General features: G+C 58.4%; 1 protein-coding gene across 1 annotated transcript; it reads left to right on the plus strand.

Moving 5' to 3' along the window:
• The first annotated feature begins 7,720 nt into the window (after positions 1-7,720).
• Positions 7,721-11,773, plus strand: LYPD5 (LY6/PLAUR domain containing 5). The gene is made up of 5 exons (XM_070063547.1): positions 7,721-7,907; positions 9,763-9,891; positions 10,124-10,300; positions 10,412-10,558; positions 11,107-11,773. The coding sequence occupies exons 1-5, from the start codon at positions 7,733-7,735 to the stop codon at positions 11,364-11,366; spliced, it is 888 nt and encodes a 295-aa protein (XP_069919648.1). The 5' UTR covers positions 7,721-7,732; the 3' UTR covers positions 11,367-11,773.
• Positions 11,774-19,872: the final 8,099 nt, after the last annotated feature.

Consider the following 19,872-nt stretch of genomic DNA (forward strand, 5'->3'; position numbering starts at 1 on the left):
TGCAGGTAGTTGGGAGGGGAACCAGCAGGTGGGAGCTCTCCTGTCTGCCTCTTTTTTCTGTCTGTCCGTGTTTCCTGTCCTCCCTCTCTCAAATGTTTAAATTCAGAAGGGGGCAGGCATTAGACTACTGGCTAAAACCAGTTAAGACGGCTGCACCCGTCAGCGCACCTGGGCTTGACAGCTGACTCCAGCTTCCCGCTCCTGCAGACCCAGGGAGCCAGCAGTCCTGATTGGGTTCCTGCCACCCGCCTGGGAGGCCTGGACGGCGTCCCGAGCTTCTGGTTGTCGTGGGCATTTAGGGAGTGACGCAGCAGGGGCAAGCTCGCTCTCTCCCCATCTGTTTGTCTCTCAAATTTAAGGAAAAAAGAGGCCGACGCCGTGGCTCACTAGGCTAATCCTCTGCCTCGCGGTGCCGGCACACCGGGTTCTAGTCCAAGAGACAGCAGGGAGGCTGCAGCTCCCAAGGCCTAGTTACCTCCCCCAGGCCCTGCTTCTTACAGTCTCAATGCTGGGGACCAATCAGCTGGCACGTGAGGCCCTGGGGGCCAAACCACATCCCAAGCCCAGCAGGGGAGCGGCGTAGGTCACATGTTATTTGAAGATGGGGAGAGGGGCTGCACTGTGAAACAGTGGGTGGTGCACCGCATCTCAAAGGAGCACCAGTTTGAGCCCTGGGTGTTCCACTTCCGATCCAGCTCCCCAGTGGCTCTCCTGGGAGAGCGGCAGGGAATGGCTCAAATACTTGGACCCCTGCGCCCACGTGAGAGAACCAGATGGCGTTCCAGGCTCCTGGCGTCTGCCTGGCCCGGCCCTGGAACCAACAGATGGAAGATATCTTCCATCTCTCTCTCCCTCCCTGTTTCTCTATCACGCGGTCACTCTGCCTTTTTCATAAAAGATTAAAAAAAAAAACTTTAAATGAAGGAAACAGAGGAGGAGGGGCTGCAGCCACCTAGCATGCAATCCTGAAGATGGGGGTGGATTTAGCAAATATCCAAGAGAATTCAAAGCCACATCCCGACCAGACACTGCTGTGCCCTTGATCAGAACAGCATCGTGGCCGGCGCCGCAGCTCACTAGGCAAATCCTCCGCCTTGCGGCACCGGCACACCGGGTTCTAGTCCCAGTTGGGGCGCCGGATCCTGTCCCGGTTGCCCCTCTTCCAGGCCAGCTCTCTGCTGTGGCCCGGGAGTGCAGTGGAGGATGGCCCAAGTGCTTGGGCCCTGCACCCGCATGGGAGACTGGGGGAGGCGCCTGGCTCCTGGCTTCGGATCAGCGCGTGTGGCGGCCATTGGAGGGTGAACCAACGGCAAAGGAAGACCTTTCTCTCTGTCTCTCTCTCTCACTGTCCACTCTGCCTATCAATAAAAAAAAAAAAAAAAAGAACAGCATCGTTCACGATCACCCAGAGGTGGGAGCAACCTAAGGGTCTGCTGATGCAGAAACTGATCAGCAGCACGTGGTCCCTCCCACGACAGGCCACAGATGTGGGGGGAGTCCTGACACCTGCTATCACACGGAGGAGCCTTGGCGACAAGCCAGTCACGGCCAGGACGAAGACCGCAGGAGTCCACTTCTGTAGGGCATCAAAAGTAGGCAGATTGATAAAGCAAAGGAAAATGGCCCTGGCGGGGCGGGGGCCGGGAGGAAGGAGGACTGTGTAGCGGGAATACAATTTCAGAGTCTCCCGAGACAAAAAGTTGTGGAAATTGACAAGGTCAAGGCGCTAACTGCGCAGACTCCTAGGGGCAGATGAGCAGGAACTACAATTGCTGCAGGCAGAGTCTGTGTCGCACTAACAGAAGATGTTGGCAGACAAGGGATGTGACCCAGCTTCTGGCCAAAGACTAGAACTCCAGAAGACGACTCCACCACTGAGAAGGCATGGGGGAACGTTTATGCAGAACATGAAGATTGGAAACAGACCCTGGTGCTGTGGCATAGTGGACTAAGCCTCCGCCTGCAGGGCTGGCTCCCATATGAGTGTCGCTTCGTGTCCCGGCTGCTGCTCTTCCAATCCAGCTCTCTGCTGTGGCCTGGGAAAGCAGTGGAGGATGGCCCAAGTCCTTGGGCCTCTGTACCTGCGTGGGAGACCCCAAAGAAGCTCCTGGCTCCTGGCTTCGGATTGGCCCAGCTTCTGCTTTTGCAGCCGTTTGGGGAGTGAACCAGCGGGTGGAAGACCTCTCTCCCTGTCTTTCCTCCCTCTATCTATAACTCTACCTCTCAAATCAATAAATTAAATTTTTTTGACAGGCAGAGTGGACAGAGAGACAGAGAGAAAGGTCTTCCTTTGCCGTTGGTTCACCCTCCAATGGCCGCCGCGGCCGGCACATCGTGCTGATCTGAAGGCAGGAGCCAGGTGCTTCTCCTGGTCTCCCACGGGGTGCAGGGCCCAAGCACTTGGACCATCCTCCACTGCACTCCCGGGCCACAACAGAGAGCTGGCCTGGAAGAGGGACAACCGGGACAGAATCCGGTGCCCCGACCGGGACTAGAACCCGGTGTGCCAGCGCCGCTAGGCGGAGGATTAGCCTAGTGAGCCACGGTGCCGGCCATAAATGAAATATTTTTAAAAATATTTATTTCTTAGTTTTTTGAAAGGCAGAGTATCATGGACCCACAGACGCGGGTCTGATGCTCTGGGACTTCCCGGCCTGCAGACCCACGAGGCGAATAAACCCCAACTCTGTACAGATGTCCCAGGCCGCGCTGGTCCATCCTAGGGACAGACACCCACTGGGACAGACCCCTTCCTTAGAAAAGTTAAAATCGCAAATTCATTCTCCAGCCTCCTGGAGGCATAGGGAAGTCTTCTCCGGGCCTGTGGCGAGGTTCCCGTCCCAGAAGCCCTGTCTGTGAAACCATCCTCGCGACTGCAATAAGGCACGAGGAGCAAACACGAGGCCCTCACAGGACAGAGCAGCTCTGGCCTGCTCGGGAAGAACTCCACGTGCTGGGCACGCCCCGTGCACCAAACTGCTACGGTGTGAAGATGATTTGGGCCTCGAACCCAAACAGTTTCGTCCTAAAGATGCCATGGCCATGAGAGTCAGAGGGCGGAGGCTTACCCCAGTTATGGTGCGGGGAGGTGGGGCCCGTGGGAGGTGACAAGGTTGGGCTGGGTCATGACGGTGGTGCCCTGGTGGCTTTCTGAGGACACAGACAGAGGCTCCTAGACACGCATCTGCCCTGCCCTGTCATGGGTACCCTGTCCCACCTGCGGGTTCCACTGTCAGGACAGCCACCAGCAGAGGCCAGGCCAGTGGGGCCGTGAACCCCCAGAGCCACGGGCAAAACAAACCTCTTTCTTTAAAAAAAATTATTTATTTATAGGGTCAGCACTGTGGCACAGCAAGTAAAGCTGCCGCCTGCAGTGCTGGCATCCCATATGGGTGCAGGTTCGAGTCCCGGCTGCTCCACTTCCAATCCAGCTCTCTGCTGTGGCCTGGGAAAGCAGTGGAAGATGGCCCAAGTCCTTGGGCCCCTGTACCTACATGGGAGACCTGAAAGAAGCTCCTGGCTCCTGGCTTTGGATCAGCCCAGCTCTGGCCATTGTAGCCAATTGGGGAGTGAACCAGCGGATGGAAGAACTCTCTCTCTCTCTCTCTGTCTGCCTCTCCTCTCTCTGTGTAACTCTGACTTTCAAATAAATAATAAATCTTTTTAAAAAAAAAAGAAAGGGGGCCTGGCACTGTGGCCTAGTGGATAAAGCCGCTGCCTACAGTGCCGACATCCCATATGGGCGTCGGTTCAAATCCTGGCTTCTCCTCTTCCGATCTAGCTCTCTGCTATGGCCTGGGAAAGCAGTAGAAGATAGCCCAAGTCCCTGGGCCCCTGCACCCGCCTGGGAGACCCAGAGAGAGCTCCTGGCTCCTGGCTCCTAGCTTCAGGTTGGCACAGCTCCAGCCATTGTGGCCATCTGGGGAGTAAATCAGCGGATGGAAGACCTCTCTCTGCCTCTCCTTCTCTCTCTGTGTAACTCTGACTTTCAAATAAATAAATAAATAAAAAAGAAAGAAGTGCAAAAGTAATGATAGAGAGGCCGGTGCTGTGGCGGGGTAGGATAAGCCTCTGCCTGCAGCACCAGCATCCCTGTGGGTACGAGTTCGTGTCCTGGCTGCTCCTCTTTCAATCCAGCTCTCTGCTAATGGCCTGGGAAGGCAATGGAAGATGCCCAGGTTCTTGGGCCCCTGCACCCACGTGGGAGACCTGGAAGAAGCTCCTGGCTCTTGGCTTTGGATTGGCTCAGCTCCAGCCATTATGGCCATCTGCGGAGTGAACCAGCGGATGGAAGACCTCTCTCTGTATCTCTCCCTCTCTCTGTCTGGAAGTCTACCTCTCAAATAAGTAAATAAATAAATTTTTAAAAAAATAATGGTAGAAGATTTGAAGGATATTTTAAAATCCAGTAGTGATGAAAGAATTTTTGCTGCATTAGTCATCATCCATGCTAAAAAAAAAAATCTAGATGTCCTGAAATTAATGACAAAGGGTGGAGAGGGGAGAGATAAGAAGAGCAATCAGCTAATAGCTGTGGGGGAAGCCAACAGAAAGGCTGCTTACAGATGTGGAAACCACCAGGGCGCCCCGCCTGGTTACACAAACACCTGCCGGATGCCTAACCACAACCCAGCCAGGTCCAATTACTGCTGTGGGCGCCCTTCCTGTGTCTCGAGTAGTCCTGTCTTTTTTATCTACAGCCCAGGTAGGCTCAATGTAAACAACGGATGGCCGCCTTCCCCAAGGTTCCCTTACAAACATTCTCCGAGTTCTGGTCCAGTGGGCCAGGCCAGCCATGTGGCCCTGCTGCTGGTTGTCATGCGAACTTGTCCCAGGCCCTGGCCCTCTCTCTCTGGGTAGCGTCTCTGACAGCTCAATGAATCTCTTATTGGCAGAGATCTTTGGCTTTAAGAGTTATGGCTTTGTTGAGGCCGGCGCCGTGGCTCAATAGGCTAATCCTCCGCCTTGCGGCACCGGCACACAGGGTTCTGGTCCCGGTCGGGGCGCCGGATTCTGTCCCGGTTGCCCCTCTTCCAGGCCAGCTCTCTGCTGTGGCCAGGGAAGGCAGTGGAGGATGGCCCCAGTGCTTGGGCCCTGCACCCCATGGGAGACCAGGAGAAGTACCTGGCTCCTGCCATCGGATCAGCACGGTGCGCCGGCCACAGCGTGCCAGCCATGGCAGCCATTGGAGGGTGAACCAACGGCAAAAGGAAGACCTTTCTCTCTGTCTCTCTCTCTCACTGTCCACTCTGCCTGTCAAAAATAATAATAATAAAAAAAGAGTTATGTCTTTGTGTGCAGTTGGAAGAATGCGTAGAGGAGAGATTTAGCCCTCCAGGAAGAGAGAGTGTGCACAGGAGAGCAGGTGCTGGCCAGCCCCAGATCCCCACAGCTCTGTGAGCCCCTTAGAGTTTCCAATGTCTTGGAATGTTTTCCGGGGCCTCCTGCTGCATCCCATGAGCCTCCGTGCGTTTTCCCACTTCCATGGGCATCGGCAAATCCCTGGCCTCTCAAGCTCTGCTTTTCCAGGTTCAGTTCTGGTAAGCAGCTCACTAAAGGCGGGTACCACCTGCTTCTGGTTAGGACAGAATGTCCCGAAGTATTGACGTAGGGGCGAAGGAGCCACCTGGAAATCTATTGCCACCTGCTAACTATGGACAGGCTCTGTGAGTCAAATAGTTGAGAAACGGTCTCTCAGGCCTCATTGGAAATAATTCCACTAATCCAACATGTCGGGGCCAGTGCGGTGGCATAGCGGGTAAAGCCACCGCCTGCAGTGCCAGAATCCCATATGGGCACCAGTTTGAGTCCCAGCTACTCCACTTCCCATCCAGCTCTTTGCTATGGACTAGGAAGGCAGTGCAGTGGAAGATGGCCCAAGTGCTTGGGCCTCTGCACCCATGTGGGAGAACCGGAAGAGGCTCCAGGCTCCTGGCTCCTGGCTTTGGATCAGCCCAGCTCTAGCCGTTGCGGATGGAAGACCGACCTCTCTCTCTCTCTCTTTCTCTGCCTCTCCTTCTCTCTGTGTGTAACTCTAATTTTCAAATAAATAAATAAATCTTTTTTAAAAAAATCCAACATGTCCTTATGACAATGACGCTTTAAATGTTATTCCTTAAGGAATGTGTAACGTCATTTGTTTCCAATCTTTTTTATCCTTTTAAGATTTTATTTATCGGGGCCCCTGGCTGTGTCAGGCCATGATGGAGAGCATCATGGGGCAGACAGAGAAGGTGCCTCTCGGGTCTCTCTTCCTCCTACAGAGCTGCTGATGCCTCCGTGGCGGGGCCCATTGGCCCCAATCACCTCCCACAGCCCCTCCCCAAACACCACCGACCGACGACCTATGGATTTGGGGTGCCTTCCAACATATAAACTTTGGGGGCTGGCGCCGCGGCTCACTAGGCTAATCCTCCACCTAGCGGCGCCGGCACACCAGGTTCTAGTCCCGGTCAGGGCACTGGATTCTTTCCCGGTTGCCCCTCTTCCAGGCCAGCTCTCTGCTGTGGCCCGGGAGTGCAGTGGAGGATGGCCCCAGTGCTTGGGCCCTGCACCCCATGGGAGACCAGGATAAGCACCTGGCTCCTGCCTTCAGATCAGCGTGGTGCGCCGGCCGCCGCAGCGCGCCAGCCGTGGCGGCAATTGGAGGATGAACCAACGGCAAAAGGAAGACCTTTCTCTCTCTCACTGTCCACTCTGCCTGTCAAAAAAAAAAAAATTGGGGGAGCAGGAGTCACTTTCAAACCACAGCAGTGCTCTGAGAAAACGGAGGTCAAGGGCGCGGGGTTGGGGGAAACCTGACTCAAGTTTCATCAATGCCCAGGGGTCTAGGAAGACCTACCCCGTCACTGCCATCATGCCGGCTCAGCCCCAGCCACCTGTGGTTCCATGATGCTGGGTCTGTGCACGCTCCCGGCACCCACCTGCTGCACGGCACACTGCGTGGGTATGACCCAAGCCAGCAGCGTCTCCAAGCAGCGAGAGGTGACCCAGGTCCGGAGGTCCAACCTGGGGTCTCCGCCCAGCGCCGGCCCCTCCTGAAGTGTCTCTGCCTGGTGTCTGAGTTCTGCCTGTGTCCCTGGGGGCCAGGATGTCCACCTGGCCACCCACTGTATCTCTGGGGATTTTTTTTTTGTCTCATTCATGTAAGAAACACTTATTAAACGCCATCGGAGGGCACGTAAGCCCATCAGGGTCCCCTCTATTTCTGCATTTCACAACTCTGTCTGTTCCTCTCTCTCTTGACACCTGTCAGTTGGTTTATTCGTTCATGGATTCCTTCACTCCCCCCTGGAGGCCCCCCAGGAGTTGACAGCCAGATGGAGGAGTCACAAGCTTAGCTCAGCTGGGTCAGGGCTGGGGGACAGGGCGGGTGCTGGGAGATGGGGTTCAGAGAAAGCTTCTTGGAGAGGAGGTGCGTGTGTGTGTGAGTGTGTATGTGTGTGTGTCTGGTCCTGGAGACTTGGCCCAGGAATGGAAGCTTTGTGTGTCTGAGGGTGGGGGGTCTTGTGTGTTGGGGACGAAGGAAGAAATTCAGGGAGAGGCCATATGTAGCAACCTCAGCCGAGACAAGAGTGGGGAGGAGATGGGGAGAAAGCCAGCAGCATACAAATCCCCCCAAAATTAGGGGTACCCACCTGGGCCCCTCCTCCCTCAGCCCCACGACTCACCCTGGCCCCACTGTCATTATGGGGAGGAGACCAGCCCCACGGCGGGAGGGCGGGGTGGAGGAATGCTGGCCAGGCTGCGCAGCCGGGTGCCTGGGGCTCGGCAGGGAGAACCAGCCGGGCAGCAAATCAAAGCAGGAGGAGCTGTCCCAGGTGCCTCAGCTCAGCAGCGCGCGCCGGCGATGGGGGTCCCCAGAACCTCTCTGCTCTGCCTCTTTGGGGCTGTGCTCTTCTGGACAGGTACCCCCAACTTCTAAGTCCCATAAGAAGAAAGGACCTGGGGCCAGAACCCCTGGGTCTGAGGGAGGAGGGGCTGGGCCTGGACCCTGGGTCTGAGGGAGGAGGGGCTGGGGGCCTGGACCCTGGGTCTGAGGGAGGAGGGGCTGGGGGCCTGGACCCTGGGTCTGAGGGAGGAGGGCTGAGGGTTCACACTCCTGGGCCTCGAGGCCAGAGACTGGGGATCATGTCCACTTCCTCTCCGGTCCCCTCCTGCGCCCTGCCCCCTCGAGGGTGCCCCTCTCCCTGCCAGGCCTCCTGCCCTCCCCTCCTTCCAAGGCACTCCTCAGGGCTCCTTCCAGAACCGGGCAGGGTCTCAGCCTCACCTCGGGCGAGCCCTCCCCTAACGGGGGCCAGGACAGGGACACTGTGACTTGAGAGTGGAAGTGGCCACGCGCAGAATCAGTGAGACGGGATTGCGGCTCTTCCCACGCTCGGCTCCATTTGTTCATCCATGGCTGAGTTTGGTTTCTGTATGGGACCTTGGCCTCTGTGCCGTGTGTGCTTCCCTGTACCACGTCCAGGCATTTGAACAAGTGCCCAAGCTTCGCTTCCTTTGGAAGAGCGATGTGTGTAGGATCGTGTGCACAGCCACGTCTCTGTGTGTGTGTCTCTGCTTTGTAGGCTGGGGCTTTGTGTGAGTGTGCTCAGGTGTTCCGATGTTTTCTCCATGTGTATGTGTGTCGTCTATGTCTCCATGTATCACGTATCTGTGTGTGATCTCAAACCGCACGTCTTTGCGGTCTCGGTGTGCACATCTTCACTTAGGCGTAATTGTGGTTTCTGGTTTATTTGGCTGTCTGACTCTCGGGTCCGCCATTGTGTCTCCCATGGTCTCCTGCGCTCTGGGTCTCTGTGTGTGTGGTCATTGCTGCACATGGCCTTGGTGTCTGCATGGTTTTCTGTGTGCCCGGCTCTGTGCCTTGCTGGTGGGGGGGGGGGGTTAGATGGGTGGCCAGGAGAGCCCTTGTCCCCGTGACAGTGTTGATCACTGCAGTGGCTGCACGTGGGACATCCCGCACCTGCCTGTGTCGATTTGTCTTTGCCTGTGTCGATTTGTCTTTGCGTGTTTATGCCAGAGTTTAAGTGTTTTGTGCATGCATCGCTGGGGCCAGTTGTGTATGTGTGTCTTATTTTTATTGTTTATTTATTTGAAAGGCAGAGAGACAGAGACAGGCAAACAGAGATCTTTCACTTATACTGGTTCACTCCCCATATGCCGGCAACAGCCGGGCCTGGGCCAGACCCCAGAACTCCATCCTGGTCTCCCCTGTGGGTGGCAGGAACCCAGGTACTTGGGCTGTCACCTGCTGTCTCCCAGGGTACACATAAGCAGGAAGCTGGAATCAGGAGCAGAGGACCGACCTGAACCCAGGCACTCAGATACGGGACGTGGGAGCGCATCGGTGTCTTAGCCACTGTGCCACACGCCCGCCCCTGTTTGTGTGTGTGTTTGCTGCACATCACTGTGTCCACACTGCACTGTGTTGTCCATCAGCACCTTGATTGGTGTGTTGATGGACAGGACAGGAGTGAGTCACTTCCTCCTCCCTAACCTGAATCTCAGAGGGCTGCCTGGAGGAGGGTGGAGATCTGGAACAGCCTAAAGGGGAACAAAGAATCTGGCCTGGCAGCAGGGAGGCAAACCCTCTGCCATCAGATGGACACAGCCACCACCATCTGGCTCCCTCAAAGTCACCAGGCTGGGATTCCCTCAGGTCCCAGCGGCCGGGCATGGCTGTCACGTTCAGGGTGGGGCCCTGGCATCCGGGGGCCGCTCAGCTCAGGGCCTTGTGGCCCCGCCCACGCCCCACCCTAGGGTCCCACGCCCTGCACTGCCACCGCTTCCGGCACATCTTCTTCGGCCCCTTTGACCTCAGCAACATGCAGTTCCCCAACGTCTCCTGTGCCTACGGATGCTCCGAGGCCGTGCTGGCCCTGGACACTGGTGAGGGGCTGGGCGAGGCGCCGGAGAGCCAGGGGGCCGGGGACTCCGGAGGGAGGGAGGGAGGGGAAGGGGGTGGCCAGAGGGCAGGGCAAGAGAGGGGCGGGGGCGGGGGCGGGGGAGGTGGGCAGAGCAGGTGGGGGAAGAAGAAGCGGAGGAGGGGAGCGGGAGAGGGAAGTGGGTGGAGGAAGGGGCAGGGAGAGGATGACCAGCCGCCCCCTGCGCGCGCCCGCAGGCTACCGCTCCCCGGTGACCCTGGTGCAGAAGGGCTGCTGGACCGGCCCGTACACCGGGCAGACGCTCTCCAAGCAAGACGCGCTGCCGCCCGACTACTCGGTGGTGCGCGGCTGCGAGACCGACTGGTGCAACCGCCACTTCCTCACCCACCAAAGCATCCCCAACCTGAGCCCAGGTGCGGGGCGGCGGGGGCGCGGCGGCGGGGGCGCGCAGCCGGAATGGGGGCGCGCGGAGCCGGGCTGGACGCGGGAGCCCTCGCCTGACGGCGTGCCTCTGCCCCCACCAGTGCCGGACCCGCCGTCGCTCAGCGGCACCGAGTGCTACGCCTGCGCGGGGATCCACCCGGAGGACTGCGCCCTCGACAAGGCCCGGCGCGTCCAGTGTCACCAGGACCAGAGCGTCTGCTTCCAGGGCAATGGCCGGATGACCGTCGGTGAGCGCGCTGGGCCGCCGGGCTTGGCTGGGGAAGGGGCAGGACTCTAACCTGGGGGCGTGGCTCCAGTCTGAAGAGGTGGGACTCTAATCTGAGGGGGTGTGGCTCTAATGTGAGGGGCGTGGCTCCAGTCTGAGGAGGAGGGGCTCCAGTCTGAAGAGGCGGGACTCTAACCTGAGGGAGTGTGGCACTAACCTGAGGGGGTGTGGCTCTAACCTGGGGGCGTGGCTCCAACCTGAGGGGGCGTGTCTCTAAAGGAGGAGGCGGGGATCCAGTGTGAGGGGCGTGGCCCTAACATGAGGGGCGTGGCTCTAACCAGAAGGGTGTTGGCTCTCGTCTGAGGGGCGTGGCTCTAGTCTCAGGGAGGGGCGTGGTTCGGGACGAGCGAGGAAGCCAGGCTTTGGCCTGCGGGAGGAAAGGAGACTTCAGCCCGAGAGGAGAGGCGCGGCCTGGCCCGAGGCACACCTGCAGTGGGTCTGGGCCCCGGCACAGCGGCCACCTCCGAGGCGTTGGCTCGGTTCTGACCCCTCCCCGCTGCCCGCCCCCAGGCAACTTCTCGGTCCCCGTGTACATCAGGACCTGCCACCGGCCGTCCTGCACCACCGCGGGCACCTCCAGCCCCTGGACGGCCATCGACCTGCAGGGCTCCTGCTGCGAGGGCCGCCTGTGCAACGGGGACTCCGTGACTCAGAGCTTCCAGGGCGCAGCCGCCGCCGCCCCGCCCCGGGCGCCCCGCCGCGGGGCCCTGCTCCTGCTGGCTGCCCTGCTGGCCTGCGCGCTGGGAGGGCCCTTGGGGCTCGCTGCCTAGGGGGCAGGTGCGGCTCCCTGGAGAACGAGGTCCCTTCAGCCGAGCCCCTCCACCCCCTCTCCCTCCGTCTGCCTCCCTCCGCCCCTCGCCGGTCACCAGGGCAGCCCGGGGCAGGAAACCGCCACGTCCTGCCCTGCCCGCCGGGTAATTCTGGCTCCACGGTGGCCCATGCTCGCCCCCGCAGAACCCACCTGGGCTCCAGGTGGGAGCTGCGCTGTCAGCTGTCATCTCTGTTAGCATCAGGGTGAGAGGCGGGCGAAGCCAGACCCCGGGACCGGGCTGCCTGGGCACGACCCCGGCTCTGCCGCTCAGCCCGCCCGAGCACGGTGGGCAAGCTGTTGGCGCTGTCTGTCCCTGCTTCCTGGCCTGTAAGGTGGGCGTGCAAATAAAGTCTGTGCTAACGACCAGGCCGGCTTCGCCGTGGCTGTGGGGAGGGTTGGATGAGGGAGCACGTAGGCACGTGTGAGTGGGCGTGGTCATGAGGAGCAGAGGGAGGGAGGGAGGACTTGCACAGGTGCACCCCGTGAGGCGGAGCCAGGAGCGTGACACCGCGAGGCGACCCCGCCTCGCACACGTGTGGGGCCCCATTGCCCTCTGCCAGAAAAACACGGGGGTGTCCGGAGGGAGACTCCAGACTGGGAGCATTTACTCCACTTTGTGGGCTGTGGCATTGCCTGCTTCCAGAACCGAAAGATAAAGCCAGGGACAGGCGTCCCGTGCGTCCGTTAAGGATGACCACATCCCATACTGCAGTGCCTGGTTCAACCGCCCGGTTCTGCGTCTGCCATCCAGCTTCCTGCTGATGCACACCCCGAGGGGCAGAGGGGTCGGTTCAAGTCCTTGGCTCCCTGGGACCCACGTGGGACACCCAGATGGAGTTCCCAGCGTGCAGCTTCAGCCCGGCCCAGCCCTGGCTGTTGCAGGCATTTCTCTCTCTCTCTCTCTCTCTCTCTCTCTCTCTCTCTCTCTGGCTTTCAAATGGAATTGAATGATATTGCAGATGTTCCATGACCATGTGAGGCCTCCTGGTACATAAACCGGATCATAGTTGTTTATTATCATGATCAAGTTTTGCACTATACGTAACTGGAGGTGTTACACTTTTTTAAAATATTTTATTTTTTACTTGAAAGGCAGAGTTAGAGAGAGAGAGAGAGAGATCTTCGTTCTGCTGGTTCACTCCCCAAATGGCCACATGGGCTGGAGCTGGGCAGGTCTGAAGCCAGGAGCCAAGAGCTTCCTCCAGCTCTCCCACGTGGGTGCAGGGGCCCAAGCACTTGGGCCGTCCTCCATTGCTTTCCCAGGCCACAGCAGAGAGCTGGATTGGAAGAGGAGCAGCCCACATGGGATGCTGGCACTGCAGGCGGTGGCTTTTTCCCGCTGTGGCATCACGTGGGCCCCAGTGTGCCACATGCTCACACGACTGGCAGCGCCGTACTTTTTCCCACCAGCATCACACAGACCCATGGGTAATGTGTCGTGCTGCGGTGTTACCGTGGCCACCTGCAACCAGGCGATAAGAATTCTTCACCTTCATCATGCTCTTACGGCACCACCATTGTAAATGTAGTTTGAGTCTGGCTGCTCCACTTCCCATCCAGCTCCCTGCTGATACACCTGGGAAAGCAGTGGAAGATGGCCCAAGTGTTTGGACCCCTGCACCCACGTGGGAGACCCAGATGGAATTCTGGGCTCCTGGCTTCAGCCTGGCCCAGCCCTGGCTGTTGCAGCCATTCGTGGGGAGAACATGCAGATGGGAGATCCCTTTCTCTCTCGTCTCTCCTTTCTATGTCAGTCTGCCTTTCAGGTAAAGAAAATAATTTTTCAAGGAAAACCAAACTAAGGCCAATCCATGGCGTAGTGGGTAAGGCCACCCCCTTGCAGTGCCAGTATCCCATATGGGCACCAGTTTGTGTCCTGGCTGCTCCACTTCCAATCCAGCTCTCTGCTACGGCCTGGGAAAGCAGTGGAAGATGTCCCAAGTCCTTGGGCCCCTGCACCCACGTGGGAGACCTGGAAGAAGCTCCTGGCTCCTGGCTTCAGATCAGCGCAGCTCCAGCCCATGTGGCCATTTGAGGAGTAGACGAGCGGATAGAAGACCCCTCTCTCTCTCTCTCTCTCCCTCCCTCTTTCTGTCTCTCTCTCTCCTCTCTCTTTCTGCTTCTGCCTCTGTAACTCTATAATAACTCTTTTTTAAAAAGAGAAAGAAAAAAATAAGAGAAACAGATAAAGACGAAGGCAAAAGCATCCCCAGGACATGAAGCAATACTTTCGCTGCAAAGCAAGCCATCACCTGGTGCTTTGCAGGAGTGGCCTGGAGAATGCTCCGCCCCCTGGGAGGGGCTGGAATCAGTGGGAGTGAACCTGGACACCGTTCTGCCTTGCATTTGATTACAGCAAGAACCGACTCCTGCACTGTTCTGTGGCCCTGCACCCGACGACAGGGGTGGGAGTGACTTACCGTCCACAGCTGAAGGGAGACGGGGGAGCCGAGAAAGCCGTGTGAGGGCTTTGGGTCCTAAGTATTTGGACCACCTTCCTCTGCCTCCTGGGCACATCAGCAGGGAGCTGGACCGGAAGCGGAGCAGCCAGGACTCCAACAGGTGTTCTGATAAGGGATGTCGGCGTTGCAACTGATGACCTAACCCGCTGCACCACAACACGGACCCCCTGAAGGGATTTGGTGCTGTTCTGTTCATGTCTGTATGTTTGAACTTCTACATGACACACACACACACACACACACACACACAGAATGTGTATGTACGTGTGACCAGAGAGATCAAGTGCACACTGAGCTGTCAGAGGCCCACACCCCCTCTCCCATGGGGACGCAGAGATCGGCCTTCTCTCAGAGAGGCGGATGACCCCCTGCCTCCGTCTCCACACCCCATGGCCCCTCCCCAAGGTTTCCCCACCTCCCTCCCCAGCTCAATGGAAGCAGAAACCCAGCTCAGCACCAAGGACAGGTCCATAGCCCGGGGTCTCAGAACCACAGACAGCTACTGGGGGCACAGCTGTCAAAGATATGGAGAAAGGCCACCTGCCCACCCCCAGGACGGGAGGCTAAGTCGAAGAAGAGCCGATCAGTGTCACTGGACAATATCTTGTCCCTACGGGGCCGGCACTAGGGCACAGCACGTAAAGCTGCCGCCTGCAGTGTCAGCATCTCATATGGGCTCTGGTTCGAGTCCCGGCTGCTCCACTTCTGATCCCGCTCTCTGCTGTGGCCTGGGAAAGCAGTGGAGGACGGCCCAGGTGCTGGGGCCCCTGCACCCATGTGGGAGACCAGGAGAAGCACCTGGCTCCGCATCAGTCCAGCTCTGGCTGTCACGGCCATTTGGGGAGTGAACCAACCAATGGAAGACCTCTCTCTCTCTCTCTCTCTTCCTCTCCCTCTCCCTCTCCCTCTCTGTAACTCTGCCTTTCAAATAAATAAATCTTTAAAAAAAAAAAAGTTCCTTCGACATTCGCTGAGCATCTCCTACATCTGGGCACGAGGTGCCGAAGGCCCTGTCTTTTTTTTTTTTTTTTTAAGATTTATTTATTTATTTGACAGGTAGAGTTACAAACAGGGAGAAGGTTTCACATTGGTTCACCCCCAAAATGGCTGCTACGGCTGGAGCTATGCCGATCCAAAGCCAGGAGCCAGGTGCTTCTCCTGGTCTCCCATGGGGTGCAGGGTCCAAGCACCTGGGCCAACCTCCACTGCACTCCCTGGCCACAGCAGAGAGCTGGCCTGGAAGAGGGGCAACCGGGACAGAATCCGGCGCCCTGACCAGGACTAGAACCTGGTGTGCCGGCGCCGCAAGGTGGAGGATTAGCCTAGTGAGCCGCAGCGCCGGAAGGGCCCTGTCTTTTATAATTAGACAATAAGAATGCAGGATCCTTTTTGCATAGTCATAACGCTACACTAAAGATAAAGCAGTGATTGATCTAGCGCTGTTGTGTAGGGGGCTAAGCCTCTGCCTGCAATGCCGGCATCCTGTATGTGTGCCGGTTCTAGTCCCGGCTGCCCCACTTCCAATCCAGCTCTCTGCTGATGGAATGGGAAAGCAGCAGAAGATGGCCCAAGTGCTTGGGCCTCTGTACCTGAGTGGGGGACCTGGAGAAACCTCCTGGCTCCTGGCTTCAGACCTGCCCAGCCCTACATGTGGGGCCATTTGGGGAGTGAACCAGCAGATGGAAGACCTCTCTCTGCATCTCTCCTCCTCTCTCTCTGTAACTCTGCCTTTCAAATAAATAAATAAATCTTTAAAAAAAAAAAAAAGATACAGCAGTGAAATAGGAGACAGGATGACCACTGGGCGAGGGGAGATCACTTTCGCAGAGGTATTCAAGGAAAGACATTGAACCGGGAACTGAAGGGGGTAAGCGAAGGACCCACGAGGAACCGGAGGGCAACAGACGGCACCAGGCAGACGGTGGAAAATTCCAAGGCCCTGGGGCAGGGCGGAGCTTGGTGCATCTGAAGATCAGCGAAAGGAACCCCAGGTAGGCAAGCAGTGGTACATGGCCGGGCGGGGGGAGGGGGGGGCTCGAGGGGAGGAGATGGGGCGGACACGCTGAGAGCAAGACAGGAGAGAGACGGGATGATGCGAAAGGCAAGCACAGGTTGACCCGAGAAGACTCAGAGGTAAAAGGCTAAAAGCAAAGGATTCCGGCTGCTACGGACACAGTGCACTGCCACTGTCCAGTCCATTATTCCATTATCTCCTCACACGGGCGTGTGTGGGCGTGTCAGAAAGTCCGTAGAAAATGTGTATTATGAAAAAAAAAAACTATGCACGGATGTAAAAATTTTTGCACCATGAGAAAAATCCCCTCTTAATTCCATTTCCATGAGCTCTTTGAAGAGCCCTCACGAGAATACATGCAGGGGGGTGCGGGGGCTTCATGTTTTCTCTGGTTTTAAGATTATTTATTTAGTCGGGTCACCGGATTCTGTCCCGGTTGCCCCTCTTCCAGGCCAGCTCTCTGCTGTGGCCAGGGAGTGCAGTGGAGGATGGCCCAGGTGCTTGGGCCCTGCACCCCATGGGAGACCAGGAGAAGTACCTGGCTCCTGCCATCAGATCAGCACAGTGCGCCGGCCACAGCGCGCCGACCGCGGCAGCCATTGGAGGGTGAACCAACAGCAAAGGAAGACCTTTCTCTCTGTCTCTCTCTCTCTCTCTGTCCACTCTGCCTGTCAAAAAATTGAAAAAATAAAAATAAAAAAATTTAAAAAAAGATTATTTATTTAGGTGAAAGTCAGTTATAGAGAAAAAGGGAAAGACATAGAGAGATCTTCCCTCCTCCAGTTCACTCCCCCAATAGCCACAACAGCCAGGGTTGGGCCAGGCTAAAGCCAGGAGCCAGGCGCTACTTCTGGGTCTCCCACCTGGGTGGCAGGGGCCCAAACACTTGGGCCACCTTTGCCACTTTTCCCAGGCGCATTAGCAGGGAGCTGCATCAGAAGTGGAGCAGCCGGGACTCGAACTGGCGTGCATTCCAGATGGCAGCACCGCAGGTAGCGGTTTTACTCACTGCACCACATCGCTGGCCTCACGTGTTCTCTTTTATTCAATTTTTCCATCAACTTTTTGTAGTGCCCCCCCATATAATATGTTTGTAACGAATCATTCCAAAATTGAGTGTCTTTTTTCTTGTTTGGAAAAATAAAAGATGGAGAAGGGGAGAGAGAGAGAGAAAGAGAGAGAGCGCGCGCTTCCATCTGCTGTTTGACTCCCCAAATGCCTACAACAGCCAGGGATAAGCCAGGCCAAAGCCCGGAGCCTGGAACTCCATCCAGATCTCCCCCATGTACAGGGACCCAAGTACTTGAGCCATCAGCTGGTGTGCATCAGCAGGGTGTCGGGTGGCAGTGGAGGAGCGGGGACTTGAACCCAGGCACTCTGGTGCGGGACGGGGGCATCCAGGGGGTGTCGTAACTGCAGCACTGCCGGGGTCTCCCAGGGCACCCTGCGGGAGACGGCAGCTGGTCTTGAACTCAAGTCCATCTCTAAGCCAGATTTATGTCTGTTACATTCCACACAGAAAGAAAGCCGGTGGTCCTCCCGAGGTGTGAATGAAAGTGTGTAGACTCCCAGACGGTGAGACACACCCACGTCTGTCTGTGCACCTGTGTGACTGTGTTAACATAGAGACGTGCGTGAAAAGAGACAGAAGGAGACAGGTATACACAGGCGAGGGATTAGAGAAGCAAAGAGGCAGAGCGGTGGAAACAGGAGGCCCCCCTCCAGGGCCAAAAGCTCCATGAAGACAGGGGTTTCGTCTGCTTTGTTCAGCCTGGCCACAGCTGTGACATTGGGGAAACTGAGGCAGGGGCACGCACGGAGAGGACTGCCTGCAGCCCCCCAAGCCACCACTAGGTGGCAGCAGCCCCACGCCCTGGACCCTCCGACTGCCAAGATCCCACGACAACGCGGAGGCTTTGCCCGCACAAGCCTCTAACCCTGGGCCCAGCTGCCCCAGGCCCAGCCCCGCCTTTCCCCGCGCCAGCCCTGGGCGACGAGTGACCTTTCCGCCTGAGACACCCGCTTCTTCACGTCCGTGCACCAGCCTGCCCAGTTAAACAACCCTTTGTCCTTAGTCCCTTCCGGCTGGGCCCTGAGGCACCTGGGTCTTTTCCAGGCCCGGAGATGGGGCAGGGATGAAGGTGGGGCGGCTGGGACGAGGCCAAGAAAAAGACCAGCCGACCCTGCAATCAGCTTTCAGTCTTCCTGGACCGGAAGTGTAGACCCAGTCCCTCCTCCTCAGACCCAGGAGTGCAGGCCCCCAGCCCCTCCTCCCTCAGACCCAGGGTCCAGGCCCCCAGCCCTCCTCCCTCAGACCCAGGGGTCCAGGCCCCCAGCCCCTCCTCCCTCAGACCCAGGGGTCCTAGTCCCTAGCCCCTCCTCCTCTCTCATGTCAGCCAGGCCCCTGGCCCCTCCTCCTCTCTCACATCAGCCAGGGCCCCAGTGCCTGTCCTAGCTGCCCCTCCCCCGAGCCCTCCTGGGCACCGAGGGCCCCCACATTTCCTCCCCTCTTTTCTTTGCAGAGACCCCTCTCCCTGCACCTCCCTCCCGGGCTGAGAGCAGGGCTGAGTCACAGGAAGCTGTGGGGCCCTGAGTCACCCCCGCCCCTCCCTGGGCAGGAGGGAGCTGACGGGGGAGCAGCGTTCCTACCCCCCCCCCCGCAGCTCCCTGACCCATGTTTGGCGGCAGGTGCCAGCCCCACCCCGGCTCTGAGCCCGCCCCCCCCCCGCTGCCCACCCAGCCACCATGCCCAGTGCCCACTGTTGGCCTCTCCCCCCAGGCCCAGCCTCGCACTCTCTGCACCTGTGCCTCCCTCCTCCCCATCTGTGTGTCTCTCTCTGGCTGCACGGCTCCAGCCCTCTCTCCCTCTCTTCGTCCCTTTATCAGCAGCACCTGCACCTGGGGGGGGGGGGCGGCACAGAAGCCATGGGGGGTGGCGCTGGGGCCAGCAGGTTGGCACCACTGGCCCTTGGCCTCCATGAGGGATGAGTGTGGGTCCGGCAGGAGCAAGCCTGGGCACAGCTGTGACATTGGGGAAACTGAGGCAGGGGCATGCACGGAGAGGTCCAAGGGAGGGAGACAGGGAAACTGAGGCAGAGAGAGAAACATGGGTGCAGCAAGGGAGATGGGAACCCAGAGCGGCAGAGGCAGAGAGAGCAAGGCAGAGACAGAGCACAGGTAGAGATGGAGGCAGCGAGACTCAGGACAGAGGAGGGAGAGGGAAGGCCCAGGCGGAGGCAGAGGCTGGTGGAGCGGGAGAACCGCAGAGGGAGGGAGAGGCACGGGGCCGGCCGGGCCACGAGGGAGGGCGGTGGAGTGGGCAGGGCCAGCCCTGGGCACTGACGGGTGCTCAGGGTGCCCGGGTGTGTCCCCATCCCGCTCCCACCGTGTCTCACCCAAGTGGGTATCAAGTGTGTGCCACGGGGCGGGGCAGCCGCCCAGGGTTGTGGCTGTCACCAGGCGTGTGTGTGTGTGTGTGTGTGTGTATAGTTTGGTGTCTCTGGGTGTGGCCGTGTGGGCTGCGTTGCTGTCTTGCCGCAGCCGTCTCGTGGCCAGTGGCTGGCCAGTCCACGGTCCCGCATGGCTCAGGGCAGGATGGGGGCAGGATTGCATCTGTGTGCGCCTCCCAGAGTGGCCCCTTGCCGCGGCCCACATGAGCCCAGTGTGTGCGTCTGAGCCAGGGGTCTTGTGTCACCACGTCGGGGTGTCCCTGTGTGGGTACCCACGTGGGCTGCGTTGTGTGTCCCTCTGCCTTGTACCACAGTGTGTGTGTGTGGCTTGGCGTGTCCCTCCATGCAGTGACGGGCATCTCCTGTTGAGGTGTGTGTCCCCATGGCGAGCCTCCACCATTCCCCGCCTGCCGGGATCCCAGCCTGATGCCCCCACTCGCGTGTGTCGTGTTGGTGTTGTCCCCTAGGCGTGTGACACAGAGGTGGGCTCAGGTCTCCTGTGTCAGTGGGCATGTGTTGGGGAACATTGAGTCACCACGC

Source organism: Oryctolagus cuniculus, chromosome 18, assembly GCF_964237555.1.
Source record: "Oryctolagus cuniculus chromosome 18, mOryCun1.1, whole genome shotgun sequence".
Lineage (NCBI taxonomy): Eukaryota > Metazoa > Chordata > Mammalia > Lagomorpha > Leporidae > Oryctolagus > Oryctolagus cuniculus.